The 26458-nt window shown below is 43.4% G+C and overlaps 1 protein-coding gene across 7 annotated transcripts in view; it reads left to right on the top strand.

The window, feature by feature from the left end:
* Window positions 1-26458, top strand: part of EMID1 (EMI domain containing 1) — a 170048-nt gene that overhangs the window by 42379 nt on the left and 101211 nt on the right. For 6 of the 7 annotated variants that reach the window (XM_077461243.1, XM_077461239.1, XM_077461240.1 and 3 more), the window contains exon 4: window positions 17542-17631. The exons of the other annotated variant lie outside the window; for it this stretch is intronic. In XM_077461243.1, coding sequence (XP_077317369.1) covers window positions 17542-17631 — 90 coding nt within the window. The remainder of the gene's footprint in view (window positions 1-17541; window positions 17632-26458) is intronic. 7 annotated transcript variants of the gene reach the window in all.

Genomic DNA, 26458 nt, shown 5'->3' with positions numbered 1-26458 from the left:
CCCTTTTACACAGTGCAGTTCAGCTGCAGTGTTCGTTCCTCCCAAGGCCTTTAGTGCAGAATACCTGCATTTTAGAACTGTGTTTTTGAACAGTGTATATGTTATATATATATATATATATATATATATATATATATATTGCAGCACTATTTTGTGTACTAATCGTAAGTAGGAGCGCTGCACATATATATATATATATATATAACATATACAGGTTTCAGTTTTTTTTAACATTGTGGGAAGTGCCAGCAGCTGTTTTGAATTTTTAGTTTTAGTTTTTAGTTTTGGCAGCACACAAGGTTCCACCCACTTCACACTTTGTGTTTTTGAACAGGCAGAGCCCTTAAAGCCAGTACTATTCGGTACAGCGTTCAGCTCTGTCCAGCTGCAGCCCAAAGCTGAACAGCCCTGTGTGCAAGGAAAACAAGGAAACAAGGATTGGTGATAAAGCTTCAAAGGAGATATCCTTGTCCCATGATAGCTTATAGCAGGGATATGCAATTAGCGGACCTCCAGCTGTTGCAGAAATACAAGTCCCATGAGGCATAGCAAGACTGACAGCCACAAGCATGACACCCAGAGGCAGAGGCATGATGGGCCTTGTAGTTTTGCAACAGCTGGAGGTCCACTAATTGCATATCCCTAGCTTATAGGAATGAATTTCCCTTCCTGGGGTAGATTTCCTCCCACTTCCTGTTGTCTCCCTCCATTTGTATGTAGGAGTCATACATAAGTTGGATGATCATGTTTGTAACTCGGGGACTGCCTGTATGTAAAGCTCATACCTGTGTTAGTCGCAGCAAGATCAGCTTTCATTTTGTATGGAAAAAAATATTTAAAAAAAAATGCTGTAGTGTTTTATTAAAAGAGGATAACAGTGCTTCCAATCTATTTTGCTTTTGTGGGTGTAGTCGGTTTGTGAGCTGCATCTGTGTCTTTTCCTGCCTGTGACAGGAGGAAGATGTAAATCTACAGCGCTTCTAAGATTATTTCGGTCTTTGTGACCTGTGCCTCTCAAGCTGGATCGCACACAGGGCTTCATAACAAACACAGTGAACATCTCTAGCGTCTTGTGGAGGGGAGTAGTCAGTAAAAGGTGCAGGAAGGATAATAAGAAAAATGACAAACAGGAACTTCCAATATAAATGCCTTTTAAACAAACAGTTGTGGAAGTTAGTTATAAATAAACTGTGAGAAGAGCCAAGGCAAGCCGGAGAGTGGACACAAAGTCGCAGTGAACACAGTTTGCGGAATATAAATCTTACTAGATTTCCTGCGTTTGTCACTGAATGAGAACTCAACTTTGGGTGGGCTACGTTCTGTCATCCACCCCCTTTAAATACTTACTGTATATTTATAGAGTGCCCACACATTGCACAGCAGTTCGCATAGAACCATTCATAACAATCCACTTCCCTCGAAGGAGCTCATACTTTATTATCTCTATTTTAATCAGTGGCAGTGCGTCCTTAAGGGCACATGGGTGCCGCCCCCTCTCTCCAGCCACCACCCTAACACCAATAGATAGATTCATGCATTGCATGAATATGTCTATAGCCACCACTGCCACCCACTATTAATATAATATTATAAGCCACCCTTTTTGGGCATCGGCACCTGAATAACAGCGGCAGTTTTTTTTTTTGAAGCACCTGATTAGAGACATAGGCTCCAATAGGCGTCACCAAAAGGTGACCTGGGAGCTCCATGAATATTCGCTTTCCTAACACTAAACTGCCTCTCCGCCAATCAGGTGCTCGGATCTGTTACCCCTCACCTGATTGGCTGAAATGACAGGCTCTGTGATTGGACGCCTATCAGGTATGCTTACATTTACCTTTCATTTGTTTACCCCTTTAAAAAAAAAAACCTCAATCATTGGTGGGTGGTCATTGTTCTTTATCAGCCACATCCACCTCTTTAAAAATATATCCCACAATTAATGGTAGCCAGTGTCAATTTAAACCCCCATCTTCCCCTGATGAATATCAATAAAAAGTATAATGGTCTGGTTTACTATTTTACATTTTTTGGTTTGTTTTGTATGATCTTGAGATTATCTGTTCAGACTGGTGATTCCAACCTGATGGACCAACAGTATTCAATAATGGCACATTTCTGAAGGGACATTTGGGACAATTTTAATATTATAAGCCTCATATATAGCCTTATATAGCCTCATAGTTGTTGTAGTCATTCGCAAAGCTTTAAAGTGCTTGTAATGGATCGGGTTTTTTTGTTTTGTTTTTTTAAACAACAAACATGTCATACTTACCTCCACTGTGCAGCTCGTTTTGCACAGAGTGGGCCCGAACATTCTCTTCTGGGGTCCACTGGCAGCTCTCGCGGCTCCTCTGTGCATCAGATAACCTCCTAGGAGAAGCTCTGTCCAGAGGGGGTTACCTTGCGGGTACGCTCCCGAGTCTGGCATTTGCATCCACAGACACAAATGCCAGACTCGCCCCCTGGTACCCACGTCACTCGGTTTGATTAACAGCAGCAGGAGCCAATGGCTGCGCCGCTATCAAGCTATTCAATCAAGAACCAGGACCTCATGGAGAGAGGGACAGTGTGTCCCCGCCGAAGAGATGAAGGGGCTCAGGAAAGTAAAATGGGGGGGGGCTGGGGGGCTGGTGACTCCAGAAGTATTTTCACCTTAATGCATAGGATGCATTAAGGTGAAAAAACACAAGGGTTTACAACCCCTTTAAAGGCTATATTCCCTTTTTCCAGAAAATAGCCCATGCAGTCAAGGGGCCCCAGTGGCTGTTTATTCCCAGCACTGCATGAGGGAAAACCAGAACCAGTGGTTTTCACATTCTAGCAAAAAGCCAGATTGTGGGGTTATTAACTAGGAGCTTTCAGGCCAGGCCTCTGAGGGGAGCCAAATGGCCTATGGCAGGGATCTGCAGTTAGCGGACCTCCAGCTGTTGCAAAACTACAAGTCCCATCATGCCTCTGCCTCTGGGCGTCATGCTTGTGGCTGTCAGAGTCTTGCTATGCCTCATGGGATTTGTAGTTTTGTAACAGCTGGAGGTCCGCTAATTGCATATGCCTGGCCTATGGGAATGACAATAATATTACTGAACGTTTTACAAAGCTACGGTTTTTCAAACTCTAATGTTCTGGAAAAGGTGAGCTTTTAACCTTTAACATCAGCCTTATGCCTCGTACACACAATCAGATTATCGGACGAATGATTGTCTGTTTTTCTTTTGCGTGGCAATCTGATATCGAAGATGAAGAGGTTCCTAAAGTTAGGAAAATTCTCGTACGACAGAATCAAAAATCAGAAGTGATGTAATGTATTTGTATTGTATCTTTGGATGACAACTCTACTGATTAAACAAGAAATCGTACAATTTGGCATCGTTCAAGGGGAAATTTTTCATGCGTTCGAAAGCTGTGTACTAATGATCAGATTATCATACAATCACTTCAAAAGCAGTATTTTTGTTACGATTTTCAAGTTGTGTGCAGGGCCATAAGGCACTCTATTTGCATCCAACTGACTGTAATTTTCATATTTCATTGAACTCCGCTGAAAATAACTGAAAATAAGGATACTTTGTGTCGACTTTATTTTTTGCTTTCAGCTGGCTTTGCATTTTTATACTATAGTCTATGGGAATGCAAAACCTGCTTGACGGTTCAAACGAAGGAGGTCAACTGCAGGTCAAATATACCTGTCAATAAATTTTGAATGATCTCACAGGTAACTCAAACTGATATCAGACTAGCACAAGCCCAAAGTCAACATAGACCTTTATTCTGCTGTGTTAAGCACTCATCCAGGTACAACTCATTACTCTTAAGAGCCGGGCCTATTTTTTACACTTGTGTTTACAAGTTAAAATAATTTTTTTGCTAGAAAATTACTTAAAACCCCCAAATATTATATATTTGTTTTCAGACACATTAGAGAATAAAATGGCGGTCATTACAATATTTTACATCACACCATATTTGCACAGCGGTCTTAACCACTTCAGCCCCGGACCAATTAACAGCCTAAGGACCAGAGGTCTTTTTACAATTTCGCACTGCACTGCTTTAACTGGTAATTGCGCGGTCATGCAATGTTGTACCCAAACGAAATTTGCGTCCTTTTCTTCCCACAAATAGAGCTTTCTTTTGGTGGTATTTGATTGCCTCTGCGATTTTTATTTTTTGCGATATAAATGGAAAAAGACCGAAAATTTTGAGAAAAAAAGATATTTTCGACTTTTTGTTATAAGAAAAATCGAATAAACTAAATTTTAGTCATACATTTAGGGCAAAATGTATTCAGCCACATGTCTTTAGTAAAAAAAATGTCAATAAGCGTATATTTTTTGGTTTGCGCAAAAGTTATAGCATCTACAAACTAGAGTACATTTTCTGGAATTTACACAGCTTTTAATTTATGACTGCCTATCTCATATCTTGAGGTGCTAAAATGGCAGGGCAGTACAAACCCCCCCCCCAAATGACCCCATTTTGGAAAGTAGACACCCCAAGGAAATTTCTGAGAGGCATGTTGAGCCCATTGAATATTTTTTTTTTGTCCCAAGTGATTGAATAATGACACAAAAAAAAAAAAAAGTTTACAAAAAGTTGTCACTAAATGATATATTACTCACACATGCCATAGTTATATGTGGAATTGCACCCCAAAATATATTCTGCTGCTTCTCCTGAGTACGGGGATACCACATATGTGGGACTTTTTGGGAGTCTAGCTGCGTACGGCACCCCGAAAACCAATCACTGCCTTCGGGATTTCTAAGGGTGCAAATTTTTGATTTCACTCCTCACTACCTATCACAGTTTCGAAGGCCATAAAATGCCAAAATAACACCCCCCCCCCCTCCAAATGACCCCATTTTGGAAAGTAGACACCCCAAGGAAATTTCTGAGATGCATGTTGAGCCCATTGAATAATTTTTTTTTTGTCCCAAGTGATTGAATAATGACACAAAAAAAAAAAAAAGTTTACAAAAAGTTGTCACTAAATGATATATTGCTCACACATGCCATAGTTATATGTGGAATTGCCCCCCAAAATATATTCTGCTGCTTCTCCTGAGTACGGGGATACCACATATGTGGGACTTTTTGGGAGTCTAGCCGCGTACGGCACCTCAAAAAACCAATCACTGCCTTCAGGGTTTCAAAGGGTGCAAATTTTTGATTTCACTCCTCACTACCTATCACAGTTTCGAAGGCCATAAAATGCCAAAATAACACAAAACCCCCCCAAATGACCCCATTTTGGAAAGTAGACACCCCAAGCTATTTACTGAGAGACATGTTGAGTCCATGAAATTTTGCCACAAGTTGCAGGAATATTAAAAATTTTTTTTTTTTGCACAAAGTTGTCACTAAATTATATATTGCTCACACATGCTATGAGCATATGTCAAATTACACCCCAAAATAAATTCTTCTGCTTCTCCCGAGTACGGGGATACTACATGTGGGGGACTTTTTGGGAGCCTAGCCACGTACTGGACCCTGAAAACCAAGCACTGCCTTCCGGATTTAAATATAAAACGCCACCAAAAAAAACTGTTAGCGATCGCAGGGATCAGGCCTGACTCTGCGATCGCTGTAGTTATGTGTTTAGTGTTTTGTAAGTGACAGTGATCGATCGATACTGCACTTGGGTGGGCTGGGCAGAGGGGCAAAACGCAGGTGCTAGCAGGTATCTGGGCTGATCCCGCTAACAATGCGTTTTTTTGGAACCCTAAACTGCTGGGGACGCTAGTATAGATCTGATCAGATCAGATATTGATCTGTTCAGATTCTATACCACTACGGGAGGTTTATGCTTTGCACGTGGGTGTTAGCGGTACTGGCACTAACCTAGCGATGCCTGGGGCGACGCAGACCCTGACCCTAAAACCTAATTGATATCACCCGCCGGGTGATCAGGGGGTTAAACCTTTATTGGGTAATAAATGGTGGGTGCCCTGATGCTATAAAAAGCAAACTAACTAACCAGAGTCACCCGTAACACTTATACGGTGATCACTGGTGAAAGGGTTAACTAGGGGCAATCAGGGAGTTCAAATTTTTATTAGGTAGTATATGGGGGTCCCTGGAGCTATATAAAAACCTGACAGGGAACCTAAATAACGAACTGGCTAACCAGCGTCACCAGTGACACTTATACTGTGATCGCTGGTGAAAGGGTTAACTAGGGGCAATCAGGGGGTTGAAACCATTATTGGGTAGTATATGGGGGTACCTAGCGCTATAAAAACCTGGCGGTGAACCTAAAAAAATAACTAGCTACCTAGCGACACTAGTGACACTAATGCAGCCATCAGAAAAATGATTGCTTAGTGACACTGGCAAAAGGGGGTGAAAGGGTTAACTAGGGGCAATCAGGGGGTTAAAACCATTATTGGGTAGTATATCGGGGAACCTAGCGCTATAAAAACCTGGCGGTGAACCTAAAAAAATAACTAGCTACCTAGCGACACTAGCGACACTAATGCAGCGATCAGAAAAATGATCGCTTAGTGACACTGGCAAAAGGGGGTGAAAGGGTTAACTAGGGGCAATCAGGGGGTTAAAACCGTTATTGGGTAGTATATCGGGGTACCTAGCGCTATAAAAACCTGGCGGTGAACCTAAAAAAATAACTAGCTACCTAGCGACACTAATGCAGCGATCAGAAAAATGATCGCTTAGTGACACTGGCAAAAGGGGGTGAAAGGGTTAACTAGGGGCAATCAGGGGGTTAAAACCATTATTGGGTAGTATATCAGGGTACCTAGCGCTATAAAAACCTGGCGGTGAACCTAAAAAAATAACTAGCTACCTAGCGACACTAGCGACACTAATGCAGCGATCAGAAAAATGATCGCTTAGTGACACTGGCAAAAGGGGGTGAAAGGGTTAATTAGGGGCAATCAGGGGGTTGAAACCATTATTGGGTAGTATATGGGGGTACCTAGCGCTATAAAAACCTGGCGGTGAACCTAAAAAAATAACTAGCTACCTAGCGACACTAGTGACACTAATGCAGCCATCAGAAAAATGATTGCTTAGTGACACTGGCAAAAGGGGGTGAAAGGGTTAACTAGGGGCAATCAGGGGGTTAAAACCATTATTGGGTAGTATATCGGGGAACCTAGCGCTATAAAAACCTGGCGGTGAACCTAAAAAAATAACTAGCTACCTAGCGACACTAGTGACACTAATGCAGCCATCAGAAAAATGATTGCTTAGTGACACTGGCAAAAGGGGGTGAAAGGGTTAACTAGGGGCAATCAGGGGGTTAAAACCATTATTGGGTAGTATATCGGGGAACCTAGCGCTATAAAAACCTGGCGGTGAACCTAAAAAAATAACTAGCTACCTAGCGACACTAGCGACACTAATGCAGCGATCAGAAAAATGATCGCTTAGTGACACTGGCAAAAGGGGGTGAAAGGGTTAACTAGGGGCAATCAGGGGGTTAAAACCGTTATTGGGTAGTATATCGGGGTACCTAGCGCTATAAAAACCTGGCGGTGAACCTAAAAAAATAACTAGCTACCTAGCGACACTAATGCAGCGATCAGAAAAATGATCGCTTAGTGACACTGGCAAAAGGGGGTGAAAGGGTTAACTAGGGGCAATCAGGGGGTTAAAACCATTATTGGGTAGTATATCAGGGTACCTAGCGCTATAAAAACCTGGCGGTGAACCTAAAAAAATAACTAGCTACCTAGCGACACTAGCGACACTAATGCAGCGATCAGAAAAATGATCGCTTAGTGACACTGGCAAAAGGGGGTGAAAGGGTTAATTAGGGGCAATCAGGGGGTTAAAACCATTATTGGGTAGTATATCGGGGTACCTAGCGCTATAAAAACCTGGCGGTGAACCTAAAAAAATAACTAGCGACACTAATGCAGCGATCAGAAAAATGATCGCTTAGTGACACTGGCAAAAGGGGGTGAAAGGGTTAACTCTAAGGGCAATCAGGGGGTTAAATCTTTATTGGGGGGGGTGGTAGGGGGCTACCTTGGACCTAACACTAACTGCCCTCACAGTTTTTACTTTTACAACTGACACTGAATGCAGTGATCAGTAAATAAATGATCACTGCAATCAGTGACACTGTGACTGGGGGGGGGACATCGGGGGGCGATCGGGGGGGTGATCGGGGAGCGATCGGGGGGTGATCGGGGGGGGGGGGGTTTGTGTGCCTATGTGTTATTTAGTGTCAGTGTAGTGTTTGGTGCAGACTTACTGTGTCCTCTCCTCGTAGTCCGGTCAATAAGACCGCCCCGAGGAGAATGACATCACTTCCTCCCTGCCTGTGTATACAATACACAGTGGGAGGAAGCTTCTCATTCGCCAGGAGCGATCGAGAGGGGATGGCCAGAAACCAACGGCCATCCCCTCATCCCGGATCGCTCCTGAAGCGAACCGGACTGCCGCATCCAGCGGGAGGGGGTCCGATCGGACCCCCCACCCGCTGGAAGGCAAGCACGTACATGTACGTGCTTGTGCCTGTACATGCCATTGTAATGACGTACAATGGCATGCGGCGGTCCTTAAGTGGTTAATAAACCCAATTTTTTTATATTGTGAAAGATAATGTTATGGCAAAATTGATACCCAACATGTCATGCTTCAAAATTGCGCCCACTCGGTGAATAGTGACAAACTTTGACACTTAAAAATTTCCATAGGCGAATTTTAAAAATTTCTACAGGTTACAAGTTTTGAGTTACAGAGAAGGTCTTTTTGTAGAATTATTTCTCTACCGTCAGTCTCACAGCGCTATTCAGCCGCTAGCGGGATGATTTTACTCCCTGCTAGCAGCCGAGAAAGGGTTAAAATCACCCGCAAAGTGCTGCTGAAGCAGCGCTTTGCCGGTGGTATAGCTGCGGTGCCCCATTGATTTCAATGGGCAGGAGCGGTGGAAGAGCGGTATACACACCGCTCCAACGATGCAGCTAGCAGGACTATTTTTAGCATCCTGCCAGCGCACTGCTCCAGTGTGAAAGCCCTCTGGGCTTTCACATTGGAGACACAGGAGCCGTTCTTTCAGGGAGCTTTGCAGGCGATATTGTTAGCGCTGTAGCGCCTGCAAAGCACCCCGGTGTGAAAGGGGTCTAAAAAAGTCCTTCAAGCAGCATCTTTGGGCCGGTGCAGGAGCGCTGTATACACCACTCCTCCACTGCTCCTGCCCATTAGAATGAATAGGCAGCACTGCCAAAGCACCTGCAAAGCGCTTTGGCAGCACCGCAACATGGGTGCTTTTAATCCTTTGTTCGACTGCTAGCGTGGGGGTTAAAAGCTCCCCACTATCGGCTGAAAAGTGCTGCTATAACAGCGGTAAAGAGCCACTAAAACGAGCGACGCTTTACCGCTAATGCTAGCATCCCCGCAGTGTCAAAGTACTCTAAGGCCCCTTTCACACTGAGGCGGTGGGTGCATCGGCAGTAAAGCGCTGCTGTTTTTAGCGGCACATTACTGTCAATTTTGCATCGCTATTTAGCCGCTAGTGGGGTACTTTTACCCCCCACTAGTGGCCGAGAAAGGGTTAAAACCACTGCAGAGCGCTGCTGCAGCAGCGCTATGCTGGCGGTATAGCTGTGCTGCCCCATTGATTTCAATGGGCAGGAGCGGTTTACGGGCGGTGTATACAGCGCTCCAAAGTTGCTTATAGCAGAACTTTTTATAGAGTCCGGCCAGATCACCGCTCCAGTGTGAAAGCCCTCTGGGCTTTCACATTGGAGAGGCAGCAGCAACTCTTTCAGGGCGCTTTGCGGGTGCTATTTTTAGCATTGTAGCGCCTGCAAAGCACCCCAGAGTAAAAGGGGTCTAATGGCATAAAACTATTTTCATTTCAGCACAAGCATTTAACTGTTAGTTAAAGCTTTTTTATTTTTAATTAAATACAATGTATCGAGCTCTATGTACAGGCGAAAAATGTAATACAATGTATCGAGCTCTATGTACAGGTGAATGATGTGATACAATGTATTTCGCTTACCTCTTTTAGTGAATCATGATTATTAGCATGCTTTATTCTTTCTATCATGAATTAAAGTAAACTTCTCACACAAAACATGTGACTAACGTGCACAGAGTGCTGTCTTTTCATATGGGTCATTAAAGAAGAGGAGTGGGGCCCATATGTGCATATAAATCTCTGTGGAGGATTATGCCATATAGTACAAGATTATAGAGGATTTTGTGTGTTTCTGTTGGATTAGGTAAAGATTTGTACCTGTCTCCCAGTAACACAAGGGCAGCTTACAACACAGGCAGGATTGGAATTGGTATGCACTAAGAAGGATGCTTCCCATTCTCAGAGTTGATTTCTTAGTACACGTCACTTGTCTTTGGGGTTTGATCTATTTATGATCTATTTATGATCTATTATTTCTAGGAATACCCAGATCTGAATAAATTGAGCCAGATGACCTAAATGATTACAAATATTATTCAAATAATAACTGGTATCTTATAAGCAAGGTGTAGCATGTTTTCATTAAATTGGTATTATAGGATTGGCTCTTTTTTTTTAATAGCAAACATGTCACACTTACCTGCTCTGTGCAGTGGTCTTGCGCAGAGTAGCCTTAATCCTCCTCTCCCCCGCCAGCACTCCTAGCTGCTTCCTATTGACCAGTGCCCCCAATAGCAATAGCAAGCCACTTGCTATGGGGTATTGGTGCATGCTCACTCCCGAGCGCCCTGCTCTATGCGTCCATAAGACACATAGAGCTGTGGCTCAGCCCCGCCCCACCCTCCATTCTCTCCTCATTGGCTTCCTGGCTGTGATTGACAGCAGTGGGAGCCAATGACTCCCGCTGCTTTCTTAGCCAATGAGGAGAGGGTGTCCTGGGACAACCATGGCTCTAATGCACATCGATGGATCGGGATGGGGCAAAGGTGAGTTAGAGGGGCTGTTGGGGAGCTGCACCCAGAAGTTTTTTTCACCTTTGTGCGTAGGATGCATAAAGGTAAAAACCCTTCAGCCTGCACTTTAAACACCAAATGTAGGTCGTTATTGAAGGGTTTAATGACTTTCAAATTTTTTATAAGCTTACATTACCGTATTTTTGCTATTGTACTAAATATAGAGATTTGTAGATTATCCAGCAGAAAGAGCTGTCAGTGGTTTCATGCCATAAAGCTGGCCATATGTGGGTTTAATTTTTCCTTCAACCAGCAGGTTTAACGAAAGAAACTGACCATATTTGGTAGATTGACTTCTGTTTAACCACGGTGGCCATATATAGATCGAAATTCGACCAATCCCTGCTGAACTGGCCAAATTTCAATCCATGGCCAGCTTTACTCTTATGCCCTGTACACACGGTCAGACTTTCCGATGGAAAATGTGCGATTGGATTGTGTTGTTGGAAAATCCGATCGTGTGTGGGCTTCATCTGACTTTTTCTGTTGGAATTTCCGACACACAAAGTTTGAGAGCTGGATCTAAAATTTTCCATTTCAATTCTGATCGTGTGTAGACAATTCCAATGGACAAAGTGCCATGCATGCTCAGAATAAATTACGAGACTAAAGATATTGGCTACTGGCCGTTTATGTGGAGACCAATCATTATACAGTGAAAGTTTCAGAAGCAAGAGAACCTGGGTACAGGGTAAAAGTCCAATAATCAAGGAGGGGTGGGTCCCAAGGACTTCTTATAGAAAGGTTCCATATGGGCCAATACACTTTGTTTTAGGTGGCCCGGGGTGTGAGGGTGGGTATGTCTAAATCTGGTATCCAATGACAACTTGAGTGGGTAGAAGAAACAGGAGAGATAGGGTCTTGTGGAGTCAGGGAGCAATGAGGACTTTCCTGCAGTCTACACGGTTGTTGCAAACCCTGACAAAATAAACTGGGCATATGATGGAAAATTCCATTTGCAAATAAAACCTTATGTCAGAATGATTCAAATATTTAGAAATGTTGGCTGCTGCAAATCATAAATAGGTGGAGCATTAGGATCCTTTTCCAGCTTGACCTAAGCAGTAATAAAAATAGTGCTCAGTGGCTAAACCTGACATTTTTGCACACAAGTTGAAGAGTGAGGGCAGTGAGTCATTTGCCTAACCCCTTTCCCTCCCACAATTGTTCTATACTGTCTTTTTAGCTAACCCTTAGTGCTTTGGGAATCCTTTGTCCTGTATCAATGTGTATGTCAGGGAAAATAAAATAAACATGTGCAGTACATCTCTGCAATACGTGCGCATTTCCCCATATTTTATCCCTTTAAAGCCCCTGCAAGTACAGGGAAAGAAATGCCACAAATGCGTTCAGTTTCAAAGTCCTGTTGTAGGCTGACAACACAGCATTTTTGTGCACAGAGTGGTGTCAGCCCTGTCCAGTAGTCTTTTACTAAACTGTGCCACTCCCACTATCTCCACAACATAGAGACTAGTCATTTTATAGTCCCAACATAATAACTAGGAGGGCTAATTGGATTTTTGAGATAACACAGGAAGTGTAAACAAGAAATAGGGCAATCCTGAATTTTGAACAGTTATAACATCAAACATATACATGAACCACTTTCAATCGCACATAAAACAGAGCAAAAGGGAGCAAATAAGAGGAGTTCATTGTAGGCGTTTACACTAATTTTAAATATTTATTTGGAAAACAAAGATTGTATATGTACTGCACATTAAAAAAGCTATAAAGAATTGTTTTAAAACCTATAAATTCAAAATTAACACAGATCTATTATAGAGTCCCTTTAAAGACCCATAAACGGAACCAGAAGCATATTTAAAACCTAATTGCTAACTTTTCACCCTATGTAACCTACATGTGCCAAAGGACTGCAAACAATAGCCTGTATGTTTGCCCAAAGAGTATAAATTACCAAGCCACATGTGACATCCGGAGCTCCATTCTTCTGCCTATGAGAAGTATATGAGCAATGATGTACCCATTATATCACAGGAAACTCTGGGTACCACCTCAAAGCTTCAGAGACCTGAATACCAACCCAGAAACACAGTACATTCTCTGAGCAAGTTAAAATAATTTTTTATAGTATACTGCAAATGAGATATTCATAACTGCCAACTGCCCCTTTTTTGGAGGGACTGTCCCTCTTTTGAGACCAATCCCGCTGTCTCTCATGCTGTAGTTGTCCCTCTTTTTTGGTCTGATGTGGACATCTCTATACAAAATTTACTGTTTTACTACCAAAAGTGTTTTGCTGGACTAATATTTTTATCTTTTAATTTATATCACTGCATTTTTTATTTTGAAAAGCGATAAGCACATGTGGTTTAGTCAATCATTTTCTGCATATTAGGTCTATGCGGTCCGTGTAACTGGGGCTATAGCAAGGACGTGCCCTTTGCCTACATACAGTGCCTTGAAAAAGTATTCATACCCCTTGAAATTTTTTCACATTTTGTCATGTTACAACCAAAAACAAAAATGTGTTTTACTGGGATTTTATGTGACAGGCCAATACAGAGTGGCACATAATTGTGAAGCAGAAGGAAAATGATCAATGGTTTTCAAAATGTTTTACAAATAAATATCTGAAAAGAGTGGCATGCATAAGTATTCAGCCCCCTTTACTCTGATACTCCTATCTAAAATCTAGAGGAACCAATTGCCTTCAAAGGTCACCTAATTAGTAATTAGAGTTCACCTCTGTGTAATTTAATCTCAGTATAAATACAGCTGTTCTGTTAAGCCTTCAGAACTTTGTTAGCCAAAGTGAACAAACAGCATCGTGAAGGCCAAGGAACACACCACACAGGCCAGGGATAAAGTTGTGGAGAAGTTTAAAGCAGGGTTAGGTTATAAAAAAAATATCCCAAGCTTTGAGCATCTCACAGAGCACTGTTCAATCCACCATCCGAAAATGGAAAGAGTATAGCACAACTTCAAACCTACCAAGACATGGCCGTCCACCTAAACTGACAAGCCGGGCAAGGAGAGCACTAATCTGAGAAGCAGCCAGGAGGCACACTCACAAGAGGTAATGCTGGAGAGGCTGCAGAGAGCCACAGCTCTGGTCGGAGAATCTATTAGTGGTGCATTTCACAAATCTGGCCTATGGAATAGTGAAAGAAAGCCATAAGAAGTCCCATTTGCAGTTTGCAGGAAACCATGTGGGGGACACAACAAACATGTGGAAGAAGGGGCTCTGGTCAGATGAGAGCAAAATTCTGCATGTGGAGGAAAACAAACACTGCACATCACCCTGAACACACCATCCCCACCATGAAACATGGTGGTGGTAGCATCATGTTGTGGGGATGCTTTTCTTCAGCAGGGACAGGGAACCTGGTCAGAGTTGATGGGAAGATGGATGGAGCCAAATACAGGGCAATCTTAGAAGAAGACCTATTAGAGTGTGCAGAATACTTGAGACTGAGGCGGAGATTCACCTTCCAGCAGGATAATGACCCTAAACATACAGCCAGAGCTACAATGGAATGGTTTAGATCAAAGCATATTCATGTGTTAGAATGGCCCAGTGAAAGCCCAGACCTAAATACAGTTGAGAATCTGTGACAAGACTGACAGAGCTTGAGCTATTTGGCAAAGAAGAATGGACAAAAATGTCACTCTCTAGATGTGCAAAGCTGGTAGAGACATCCCCAAAAAGACTTGCAGCTGTAATTGCAGTTAAAGGCTGTTCTACAAATTATTGAATCAAGGGGTCTGAATACAAATGCACACCACTCTTTTCATATATTTATTTGTAAAGAATTTTGAAAACCATTTATTATTTTCCTTCCACTTCACAAATATGTGCCAATTTGTGTTGGTCTATCACAGAGATGGCGAACCTTGGCACCCCAGATGTTTTGGAACTACATTTCCCATGATGCTCACACTGCAGAGTGCATAAACATCATGGGAAATGTAATTCCAAAACATCTGGGGTGCCAAGGTTCGTCATCACTGGTCTATCACATAAAATCTCAATAAAATACATTTACGTTTTTGATTGTAACATGTAAATGTGGAAAATGTCAAGGGGTATGAATACTTTTCCAAGGCACTGTACTGTGTGCAACAAAGTGTCCCTCCTTTATTTTAGAAAGGTGGGAGGTATGGATATTCACCTGCTATTAAATATCTGTCATGGCTGCCAGCTACCTATTCACTCTATTAGCCCTTGTACACACGGTCGGACATTCCGACGGAAAATGTCTGATCGGACCGTGTTGTTGGATAATCCGACCGTGTGTGGGCTCCATCGGACTGTTTCTGTCGGAATATCTGACCGACAAAGTTTTAGAGCTGGTCTATAAAATTTTCTGACAACATAGTCCGATGGGACTTTGTCCTATCGTTTGTAGAGAATTCCGATTGGACAAAGTGCCACGCATGTTCAGATCAAATTCCTATACCAAAGCTATTGGCTGCTAGCCTGAACATAGTCCCTTCGTAACGAAATAACGTCACCACGTTCTGAACTATCGGATTTTCCGACAACTTTGTCCACCCGTGTGTATGCAACACAAGTTTCGGACAAAATGCGACGGATTTTGTTGTCGGAATGCCCGACCGTGTGTACAAGGGCTTAGAAATAGACCAAATTTAACCGTGGGGCATTTGACTTGTATTTTAAATCATTCCTCGGCATGCAAATACACATTTAGGTGCTGGAGTAATTTATAGGTAAATTGTTGCAGACAGTAATATGGTTTTCATGTTTAACGTTTAGCTACGATTTATTTATAATCAGTGATTTGTATAAGAACCAGATGATGTAGCTTGTGAAAAAAGCTTGTACAGAAGGAGACCGTGTGAAAGACTGATGGGCTATATATAGTATGGTGGGACAAATTTGCATTTTAAGTCTGCCTTTATCCTCCAGATTCTCCTCTTTTTATTTAAAGTAATGCTGGTCATACATGACAACTATCTTTTGTTGACAATGCTAAACGTGTGAATAGACCCTAAGAGGAATGTCAGACAGGTGCTCAAATGTGGAGCATTTATCTGGTAGAGAGTTGCTTTGTGTCTCTCCCGCCAGAGCCGCATCAGCTTAGCACAGATCTGAATGGGATCGGTCTTCCACTTGTCATGCAAGCTTGGCAGAGATCAATCCTCATTCATTTCTACTGCTGAGCTGTTGTAGCTCAGTAGGGGGGTGACACACAGCCTTTTTCTGACAGAAATGATCAGATCACCCATCTAAAACTATGCCAACACTTGCTAGTGCTTTTTCATTACTTTCCTTTCTGTGTGCCAAGTGCATATTCCCAGCTTAAAATGTCTACATTTGTAGAAGTATATGTATCCACAGTCAGATCTTTTTTTTTTTTTTCTTGTGTGTCATGAATGTGAGATCATATTCCTTCACTAGCTGTAGTAAAATAATGGAATGCTTTTTGCGTCACCAAACTTTGAGGTGTCCTACCATCTTCAAATATCTTCATATATAGTAACACAAGCTTGGATACCTTCTGGTGGTATGAAAACTGACCAACCATAAAGCTGAACTCCAGACACACTAAAACTTTCATTAAAATATGTTCCTCAATAGTCCAACATCCTTGGCAAACCCAGATATTACCATGTAAATATAGTAGTGACACCATCACTGTGCCGTACACAGTGCCGTTTTTAAGGCAGGGCAAAAGGGGCAGCTGCCCTGGGCCCTGTCATTGTTGTGGGGCCCAAAGCAGCTGCCTCATACTTCCTAACTATCCTGGTTTAAATTCCCTTGTCCCGTGAGGTTTTAGTCCTGTGCTGTGTCCCAATATCTCAGTGTAAATTGCTGCTACTAATGCTGCCCAGCTCTGCCCTATTGTTGTGTAAAGATGACTCGCCTGCAGACCCTGTGTTTACATGTACATTACCGGCATTTATATGTAAATATGGGCGGCATTCATATGTAAATAGGGGAGGCTGGCAGCATTGATATGTATATCATGGCCCCCTGAAGCCATATTCACAGTAATCTCTAGAAACTAATCAACAAGCAGAAATCATGTGTTGTAACCTCTAGCAAATAATCAGTGAGCCGTAATGTGTGCTGTAACCTCTAGCAACCAGTCATTGAGTGATAATGATACAGTGTAACTTCTGGCTACCGGTAGCTGCCTGATCTGATTCAGTAAACTGATTTTGAGTCTAGCCGTTATTTATTGTATGTCTCAGAGCAGGTGGAGAGAAAAACTGCATGGGGGGCCCAAGAAAAGTTTTGCCCAGGGTCCAATCAATATGAAAGACAGCCCTGGCCGTACATAGCGCAAAGCTATAGGAGGGACCATAAAGGCCCACCCACTACAAACTGCCTGCAGAAAATGACAGGAGGGGGCGGAAACAAGACCAGTCACTGGAGAAATAGCAGCAGTGACCGGTCTTTATTACAGGAAACTCCTGCATAGAGGTAAAGTTTTACACCAGATAACTGTGCAGATCTGGAAGAAATACACAAAGCACACCAATGTAAGAATACACATGCCTTTTGCATTTAGACAATATTTTATTATCCCAGAGTTCAGCTTAAATAACTTTTTAAAATACATTTATACAAATACAAGTTTAATCATAAAATGGTGGTTGGCCTGTCTTGAAAAAATGTATGTGTTACAGGCCCTGGATCCCTATCAGAGGTGCAAGACAGCCCACGGATCACTACCACAGTTCGTAAAATGCCCCCTAGGGATGGAGCCACCTTCTCAGGTAACTGGCGACTTAGTGATTTCTGGTACGAAAATCAATTTTTGTGATGTAGTAATTTGTAATGTTACCTGATATAATATAACTTTTGCAAACAATTACTTGCCTCCATGGGCCTGATTTGTGAAAGATGGAGCCAATGAAACTGGAGCTGCTGCTCATTGTAACCTATTAGATGTCTTGTTTAATTGTTTTACCAGGAAAGCCTTTTAATATGGAAACCGGGGCCCAATGGTTTGGCATTCCAGCATTGGTTTTGCTTAAGTTTTATAAGTTATACGTTTTGTAAACTATAGTCTGCTATATGTATAGATATGTCAGCATTGCTAAGGCTTACACCAAATTGTTTTGTAACCTTTCTACAATTAGTTTATATCCATTACCAGGCAGAGTACAGTATATAGATCTTTCCTATCTAAAGGCTGTGTCGATGGGCTTTTGTTCACTTTAAATGGGTTTGGATTACATAGCTACATAGTTAGTCAGGTTGGACTATATAAGACTATGGAAATACAAAACTCTGGTGAAAGACAAGCCAGCTGTCAAATGCCAATGAATGCTAAATGAACCCAGAAGCTTCTCAAACTGATGTCATATTGATGCAATCTACACATATAACATTTTCTGTATGTAACCTATATAAGGTAACTAGTATTGTAACATACTATCAGAGTTATTTACAAAAGGCAAATCCACTTTGCACTACAAGTGCACTGCAAGAGCCCTTGGAAGTGCAGTCACTGTAAATTTGAGGGGGACATGCAAGGAACATAAAAAACAGCATTTTAGCTTGCACATGATTGGATGATAAAATCAGCAGAGCTTCCCCTCACTTCAGATCTACCCCTCAGATTTGCAGCGACTGCACTTCCAAGTGCACAGTAATTTTGCCTTTTGTAAATAACCCCCTATATGTTTTTAGTTAATTATATGTACATAACTATTGTAATATTCACTATACACTATATAAGTATTGTAATTCTTCCATATTGAGAGTAGCAGTGGAACCAGACAGCACAGTGCAGCCTATGCCATCTGAGAAGTAGCATACATATGTGATGGCACCATTCTTTACAGGGCTTCTTGGTCTTTGCAGGCGTTGCACATGTCAGCTTTCTGGTTCAATAATTTTTATTCATTTAAAACCAAGTAACAGGAAAAAGCACCCAATCCGTCCATGCAGGGGATAGAACTGGCAACATAAATATAGGCAGGCTTACACAGTGCTAACAAAAAAGGAGGCACAACCATCACAATCACTTGTAATAGACATGAATACAAAACAGGAAAAGTCCAGGGGAAATACCCTTAGATGGAGGAGCAAACCTTGCCATAAGAAATTTCAGACAACGTTGCAGTATGTTCTGGACACATACTCTTTATGGTCCGGGGTGGAAAGTAGGGTTCTGTCCCGGGGACCAATCCTATTTAATTTATTCATAAACCACCTGGAGGATGGGATAAACAGCTCAATCTCTGTATTTACGGACGATACTGAGCTAAGTAGGGCAATAACTTCTCCGCAGGATGTGGAAACTTTGCAAGAAGATCTGACCAAATTAATGGGGTGGGCAACTACATGGCAAATGAGGTTTAATGTAGAAAAATGTAAAATAATGCATTTGGGTGGCAAAAATATAAATGCAATCTACTCACTAGGGGGAGATCCTCTGGGGCAATATAGGATGGAAAAGAACCTGGGGGTCCTAGGAGATGACAGGCTCAGAAGTGGCATGCAATGCCAAGCTGCTGCAAGCAAAGCAAACAGAATATTGGCATGCATTAAAAAGGGGATTAACTCCAGAGATAAAACGATAATTCTCCTACACTACATGACTCTGGTCCGGCCGTACCTGGAGTATGCTGTCCAGTTCTGGGCACCAGTCCTCAGGAAGGATGTGCTGGATCTGGAGAGAGTCCATAGAAGGGCAACAAAAATAATAAAGGGACTGGAGGACCTTAGTTATGAGGAAGGGTTACGAGCACTGAACTGGAGAAGAGACTCTTGAGAGGGGATATGATTTCAATATACAAATACCGTACTGGTGACCCCACAATAGGGATAAATCTTTTCCGTGGAAGGGGATTTAATAAGACATGTGGTCATTAGAGCTGTTAGGATGTGGAATTCTCTTCCACAGGCAGTGGTTTCAGCGGGGAGCATCGATAATTTAAAAAAACTATTAGATAAGCACCTGAACGACCACAACATACAGGAATATGCAATGTAATACTGACAAAAAATCACACACATAGGTTGGACTTGATGGACTTGTGTCTTTTTTCAACCTCACCTACTATGTAATTATGTAACTATATAAAAACCAAACTGAAAGAGGACACAAAGTCCCATCAAGAAAGGAAGATTAAAGGAAAGGGAAACAGTAACAAGGAGAGAACGCAAGGCCAAGAGGGGGAAGGAGGACAGGGGCTCAAGATCATCAAGGGTGCCAGTCAACACAGGCCCACACTAGTCAGGGTGAGAGTAGGGAAGGCATACGTCAACCATGGATCTCAAATCTTTAGGAATCTGGCATGGGAGTCTTTAGGGATACTGGTGACTGTGGGTTTATTCTAGGTCTGGGCAATTATCCTCTTAGCTGATATAAACAGCTAGGATATATTTTATTGGCGAGCAAACAAACCTGGGATGGGGCAATGTAATAAAGCAAATTTAGCATCCATTCAGGTGTTCAGGTGGAACAGGGTATGCAGTAGGCCGAACACTCAAGATCAAAAGCCTGCCAGTCACGGACATGTCCACCAGGTGTGCTTAACATCTCCACGATGACCACAACCCCGAAAACAGTGGTCACTGGAAGTTGGATTGGCATGGACAATTTTGTCAGGAACCTAATACCACTGTAAGAGCGCTCTATATGCCGCCTCTAAGGTGGCAGTGTTAAACGAGTATTTAGTGACAGAAGACCAGGTTTTGCTCCAGTCTGCCAATTCTATCTCAGATGCCAAGTCTAGTGCCCACTGGGTCACATAAGTGTAGCGCCGGCTCCTGAAGAGCACGCGCTATGTGTTTTGTCATTTAACTTTTCCTGGAACCGCAGTTTGGTTTTGGGTTTATTAACTCTAAATTTTGACCTCAGTACCAGTCTGGCTGGACTGCATGGTGTTCTGCCTGACCATGGGTGGCGCTGTCATCCCTGGCAGGGTCCAGAATGTAGTCTAGTAGGGTGTATTAAGGGTTTATTCTCTCTCGCAACCAGCCCAGTGGGATTGTCACTCTTGCTGTGCATTCTGGGAGAGGGCACTTAAGGTGCTGACATCACATGCTTCAGGGTTCTGGTCCAGAAGTGCTTTCTGGCTGATGGCCCTGGTCCTCTTGACCAGCCCCCAGGACTCTCATGGCCTTAGGTGCGGATCCACCTGACTACAGGTCTCAGGGCTGGCTAACCCGAGGCAAAGAAACAGAAAGTAGGATTGAAAGGTGGTCTGGTGCCATCTCAGTTAGCGGAGAGGCCCAGCAACTGTGAAGGTATCCAGGGGAGGACTCTTCAGGAGAAGGCCATGCAAAGGTTGGCTTCTCAATAAGAGCCTGGACAAGTTGAAAGACCCCAAGGGAATCTGGTCTCAGGTGGTATCACCGGACCGGCTGCAAGATACTGGTACCATACAAGGGTTCTCCAAGTGTTCTACAAACTTTCAGTTTTACTCAAGTGTTCTACAGCAAGTCTGTGGCAGAGACTTGGTTTGATTGAAACACCCTGCTGGCTGCTAGGCCTGGTGAGAGAAGGACTATCCGATAACGGTGAGGATCCAGCTTTGAATGGCTATTCTCTGGATTTCCTGATGTGAGAGACTTTTCCTACTTGAATTAGCACTAAGAATGCCTGGACTTTCCTACCTAAACCCTCTAACCCTATGTTGAGAGACTGTGTTTGTTGACTATTTTTGCAAATAAAAATCCCTTTAAGTGGATTTGGAGTCAGTCTCTACAGTTCTTGGGCCATCTACCACGGGAAACCCCTAGACACACACGAGATAAAGAAGGTAACGGTAAGCCCAATTAAATCAGCCGCTCCTTTCGGGAGTCAGTGCTACATAAGAAAGAGAAGTGAAAGATGATCGACTATTTAGGGAAGCAGAGAGAGTGGAAATGAGGCCCGGAGAGCCCAGAGAGTGCTGGCAGAATTGTTCAAACTTTGTTTTCTGAAATTCTGATATTCAATGCTGAAGCCGAAAATAGCGAAAAAACTTAGATTGCAGAGCAACGTGGGTCTCTTGAGGGTGGCTCACTTCGGGAAAGACCAAGTGGTCATAAAGTGTTGCACATGTGTAAGACCATGAGAAGTTTACCAAGAGAATGCCTGAGGCTGATCTAGGTCTGGGTAATCAAGAAGTTATTAATGATAGGAAACAGAGGTAGGAAGGGAGACATAAGAGAGCTCAAGTATCATACCGAATCCTATAATTTCTTACTGTGTTGCATAATTGGGCTCAAAGTCATGGGTCATAATTTATGTGGAAGCCATAGAAGCATATGCATGGAAAGATGGGCGCAACTGGGGAACTCCAGAAGCACTCACAGAGGAACCTCTGAGGAGGCATGAAGCAGAAATAACTGGGAAATATTTGGAGATATTGGAGACCCGCAACCCCCCTTGCAATCTTTGTGTAAAAAGAGTGGCTCTAGGAATTATGGGGCACTTGTTGGCCCAGATAAAGTGCAAAAATAGTGTGAAGGAACCTGGACGGATAGAGTGCGGATATAATACAAAGGTTTGGACAAGACTGTAATTTTTACTGAGTTGATACGACATATGCAAGACAGATTGCATGAGGACAGAACAAAGCAGTGGAAAATCATTGGTAGCAAACAAGGAAGAGTAAGTAGGGGTCAAACTGATACCAAGATATTCAATGGAAGAGAATGCCCAGCGGAAAGGGAAAGTGGGACTGCAATTGAGCAACCAGACCAGGGATCAGAGCCAGACCAGGGATCAGAGGGACATTTAAAGTTTTATCTAGGTTGATACGGAGGCCCAATATAGACGAAAAGCATGTCAAGGCATGTTGCAGGTCAGGGAGAATGGTGAGGGGATTAGTCAAAGTCAGTAGGACATCGTCTGCAAAGAGATTTCGCTTGAAGTTAAGGCCCGCATAAGAGACTCCAGTCACATTCTAGTCAACACAAAATGCAGTCAGTAGGGGTTCTAGAGCTAAGATAAATAGGGCAGGGGCAGGGGACAACCCTGTCTCTTGCCCCTGTATATTAGGAAAGGCACTGACAAAAACTCCAGCATATTTGACCAAGGCTGTCAGGGGTTGAATATAGAACCTTAATCCGGGCCAAGAGGGCTTCTCCAAAACCCCAGGGAGAGAGCACAAATTGCAGGTACTCCCAAGAAAGGGAGTCGAACGATGCACATGTGAGCTGTGATATGTTGGGGTTTTGTCACTCAGAGGTAGTGCCAAACAGTGAGTTCACTCCATGCCAGTAATAGTTTTCAAAGCTTTCCTGACAAATTTTATTTAAAAGAACGTCAAAAGTCCATACAGGTCTTCTCACGCAAGGGGTTTTCACCATCAATACGAACCATACATAACATTCAGCCTTCTATCTCTCTCTATCTCTCTCGGCAGTTTTACTGCTATGAGTAGTACCCTCCTGACCATCAAACACGTCCCAGTGTTCATGCACAGACACGTACCTCAGGTCTGCATCTTTCCTTGCAGCTTCCCAACTGCTCTTTCCCTCATTGACTCTCTCTCAGGTTCAGACCTTGATCTGTCCTGACCTGGACACCACAGTGCATGCAAGCACCTCTCCCTGCTCCCTTCACAGAGTGACCCCTCCATAGGATGCTCTAACTCTGGCTCTCATATGAAGCCAGCACACACCTGTGCCATTAGTGTGCTTGCTTCTTACAAAATCGGGCGTAAACCACCATATTAAATAGTGGCATGGGCTTGATCTGCCACATAGCTTTAACAGGATGTGTGTTCGGCTCTCTAGGCATACCACCACCCAGCACAGTTAGGATATGGTCATGCCATAAAGTTACAGTTTGGGGTGGAACTGGCACAAATCTAATAAAAGCCGCAGGCAGCGACTCATTAGAGAAAACGTTACCAAGAACAATAGCTTAGCGTTGGCATTTGGGGGCATAGTAGCATGACCTGTAGACAGAGGAAACCTGTGGTGGTTCACACTGGAATCACACAGGACCGCACTCTGCAGTGCGGGAAACACTCATGGAACACAGTGTGAATGAGTTTAGAGAGACTCTTTCGGGTCTGGTGCAGATTTTAAGGGGAACCCCATGGAAACATTTTAAAAAATGGCATGGGACCCCCCTAAATCCATACCAGATCCTTAGATATGATATGGATTTTGGGGGGAACCCCAAGCCGATTTTTTTGTTTTTTTTAATGGCGTGGGGTCCCCCCAAAAGGATGCAACCCAGAAGGCCAGGATAGGTGGGGGAGTGGTGGGCGAGTGCCACTCCCCTCCTGAACCACACCAGGCCACATACCATCAACATAGGGGGTTGCTTTGGGGCAGCCACCCCAAAGTGGCTTGTTCCCATGTTGATGGGGAAAAGGGCCTTTTCCCCACAACCCTGGCCAGTGCTTGTGGGGGTCTATGGGGTCCCCGCACCCCCCTATGTGGATGAGTAGGAGTACATTGTACCCCTACTCATTCACCAAAAAAAGAGTCAATAAGAAATAAACACACAGACAGTTTTGACAATTCCTTTATTAAAAAAAAAAAAACAATGTCCCCTTGTGTATATTCAGCTTCAATTGCGATGAAAAAAAAAATAAGAAGCTCATCATCTGCTCGCTCCACTGTCTGACAGTTATTAAATAGCTAAGGGGTGGGACCACCCAGTGACAACACCGGGTGACCCCGCCCCATGTGACATCATCGACCCAGCAAGCATGCACCTGTCAATGACCTCACAAGGGGACAGGATCGCACTGTGACATCGCCAGGTGGCCCTGCCCCTTAGCTATTTAAGAACTGTCAATGGTGGAGCGGGCAGATGGTGAGAGCCAGTGACGGGTGCAGAGCCTTTGTTTTTTCCCTTGTCGGCGGCAGTGGTGGCGTTCATTGTGATTGACACTGGATATACACCAGGGGACATTGTTTTTGTTTGTTTTTTCACTTTAAAAAAATACCCAATCACATGCAAGGAAAATAACAAAAACAACATTCTTGCTTGCACATGATTGGATGATGGAACTCAGTGAGGCTTTCCCTCATTAACTAAGCTGTGGGGCAAATTCCCTTGCAGAGTGCATCTGCACTTACAGTCTTTTACAGTCTTTTACAGTGCACATGTATATATGCCTTCAGTAAATCAACCCCATTACATCTCATTTTAATCTGCATGCTTATTCTAGGTCAATGGCTAGGAAAGGTGTAGGCATTTAATTTAGAAGGAGGTCAGTAATGACAATCCCTAAAGCCAGTTTTCTAAAAACCCATGCACCCCATGGGTTGTTTTTAAAAGTCTATGGACTGAACAAACGTTTTATATAGTGGACCAAAAAACACAGAGCCCAGGTTTTTGCCGCTACCATATTGTGGGTTGTGACCAAAGCTTCCTGCGGAGAATGGAGGGGTTGGGTTTATAAATCTGCTTGCAATAATCATTCAATGTAGATGACAAGAACCTCCAGCATAAACATTGTGCAACTTAAAAGCATTAACTAGGCAGAAAGCAAAGTGTTACACAGACAAGCAATTTATTTTACCACTAACCCATTGAACAGTTCTATAATTGTGCTACTGTTCTTGGTGATACAAGAGAAAGTCACAGCTTCATAGAGAGGACATTGAGCTAGAGAAAAAAAACAGTACAGCACAGAGAAGATTAAATTTCCCTTAGACAGAAAGAAGCTGTGGAAGAAAAGACGTTCAGTGGAATAACTACCTGCTACAGTTTCTAGTTCATTCAGTGGTCTTATGTCTTCTTTTTTTTTTTTTTAAACAGAAGAGGGTCTTATGTCTTCTTATGCCGCGTACACACGTTCAGACTATCCGGCGGACTCTGGTCCGCTGGACAATCCACCTGTGTGTGGGCTTCGGCGGACTTTTTCTTTCCAAAAGTCTGGCGGACTTAGAAAGAAGTTTTGACTCAAAATTGTCCGCCGGCCGTCTGTGTGCTAGTCTGCCAAACTTTTGAAATGAACGGACTTGCCCACATGGAGAAAAGTCCATTCATTTTGAACGCGGCTCCAGGTAGACGGGACTAGCGCAGGAAGTCAATGTTGCTGCCTCCATCAGCAAGATTAACACCTCGCTGGCCCCGTCACCTGGTATGGACTTAAAGGGGAAGCCCTACACCGAGAAAACGGCGCGGGGGTTCCCCCCAAAGTCCATATTAGACCCTTATCCGAGCACACAGCCCGGCTGGTCAGGAAAGGGGGTGGGGACAAGCGAGCGCCCCCCCCCCCCCCTGAGCCATACCAGGCCGCATGCCCTCAACATGGGGGGCGCTTTGGGGAAGGGGGGCCTGCCCCCCACCCCAAAACACCTTGTCCCCATGTTGATGAGTACAAGGGCCTCTTCCCGACAACCCTGGCTGGTGGTTGTCGGGGTCTGGGGGCGGGGAGCTTATTGGAATCTGGGAGCTCCCTTTAATAAAGGGGCCCCCAGATACCGGCCCCCCACTCTATGTGAATGAGTATTGGGGTACCATGTACCCCTACCCATTCACCTGGTAAAAAAAAGTGTAAAGAAAAAAACACAACACATGTTTTTAAAATAATTTATTGGACAGCTTCGGTGGTCTTCCATCTTGGGGGGTCTTCTTACCGGACTCCTCCGCTATCTTCTGCTCTTTTGCTAGCTCTTTTACTAGCG

The sequence above is a fragment of the Lithobates pipiens genome, unplaced genomic scaffold (genome assembly GCF_037356315.1).
Source record: "Lithobates pipiens isolate NorthernLeopardFrog02 unplaced genomic scaffold, aLitPip1_a1.2 Scaffold_3, whole genome shotgun sequence".
Classification (NCBI taxonomy): Eukaryota; Metazoa; Chordata; class Amphibia; order Anura; family Ranidae; genus Lithobates; species Lithobates pipiens.
This window is presented reverse-complemented; position numbering and strand designations above follow the sequence as displayed.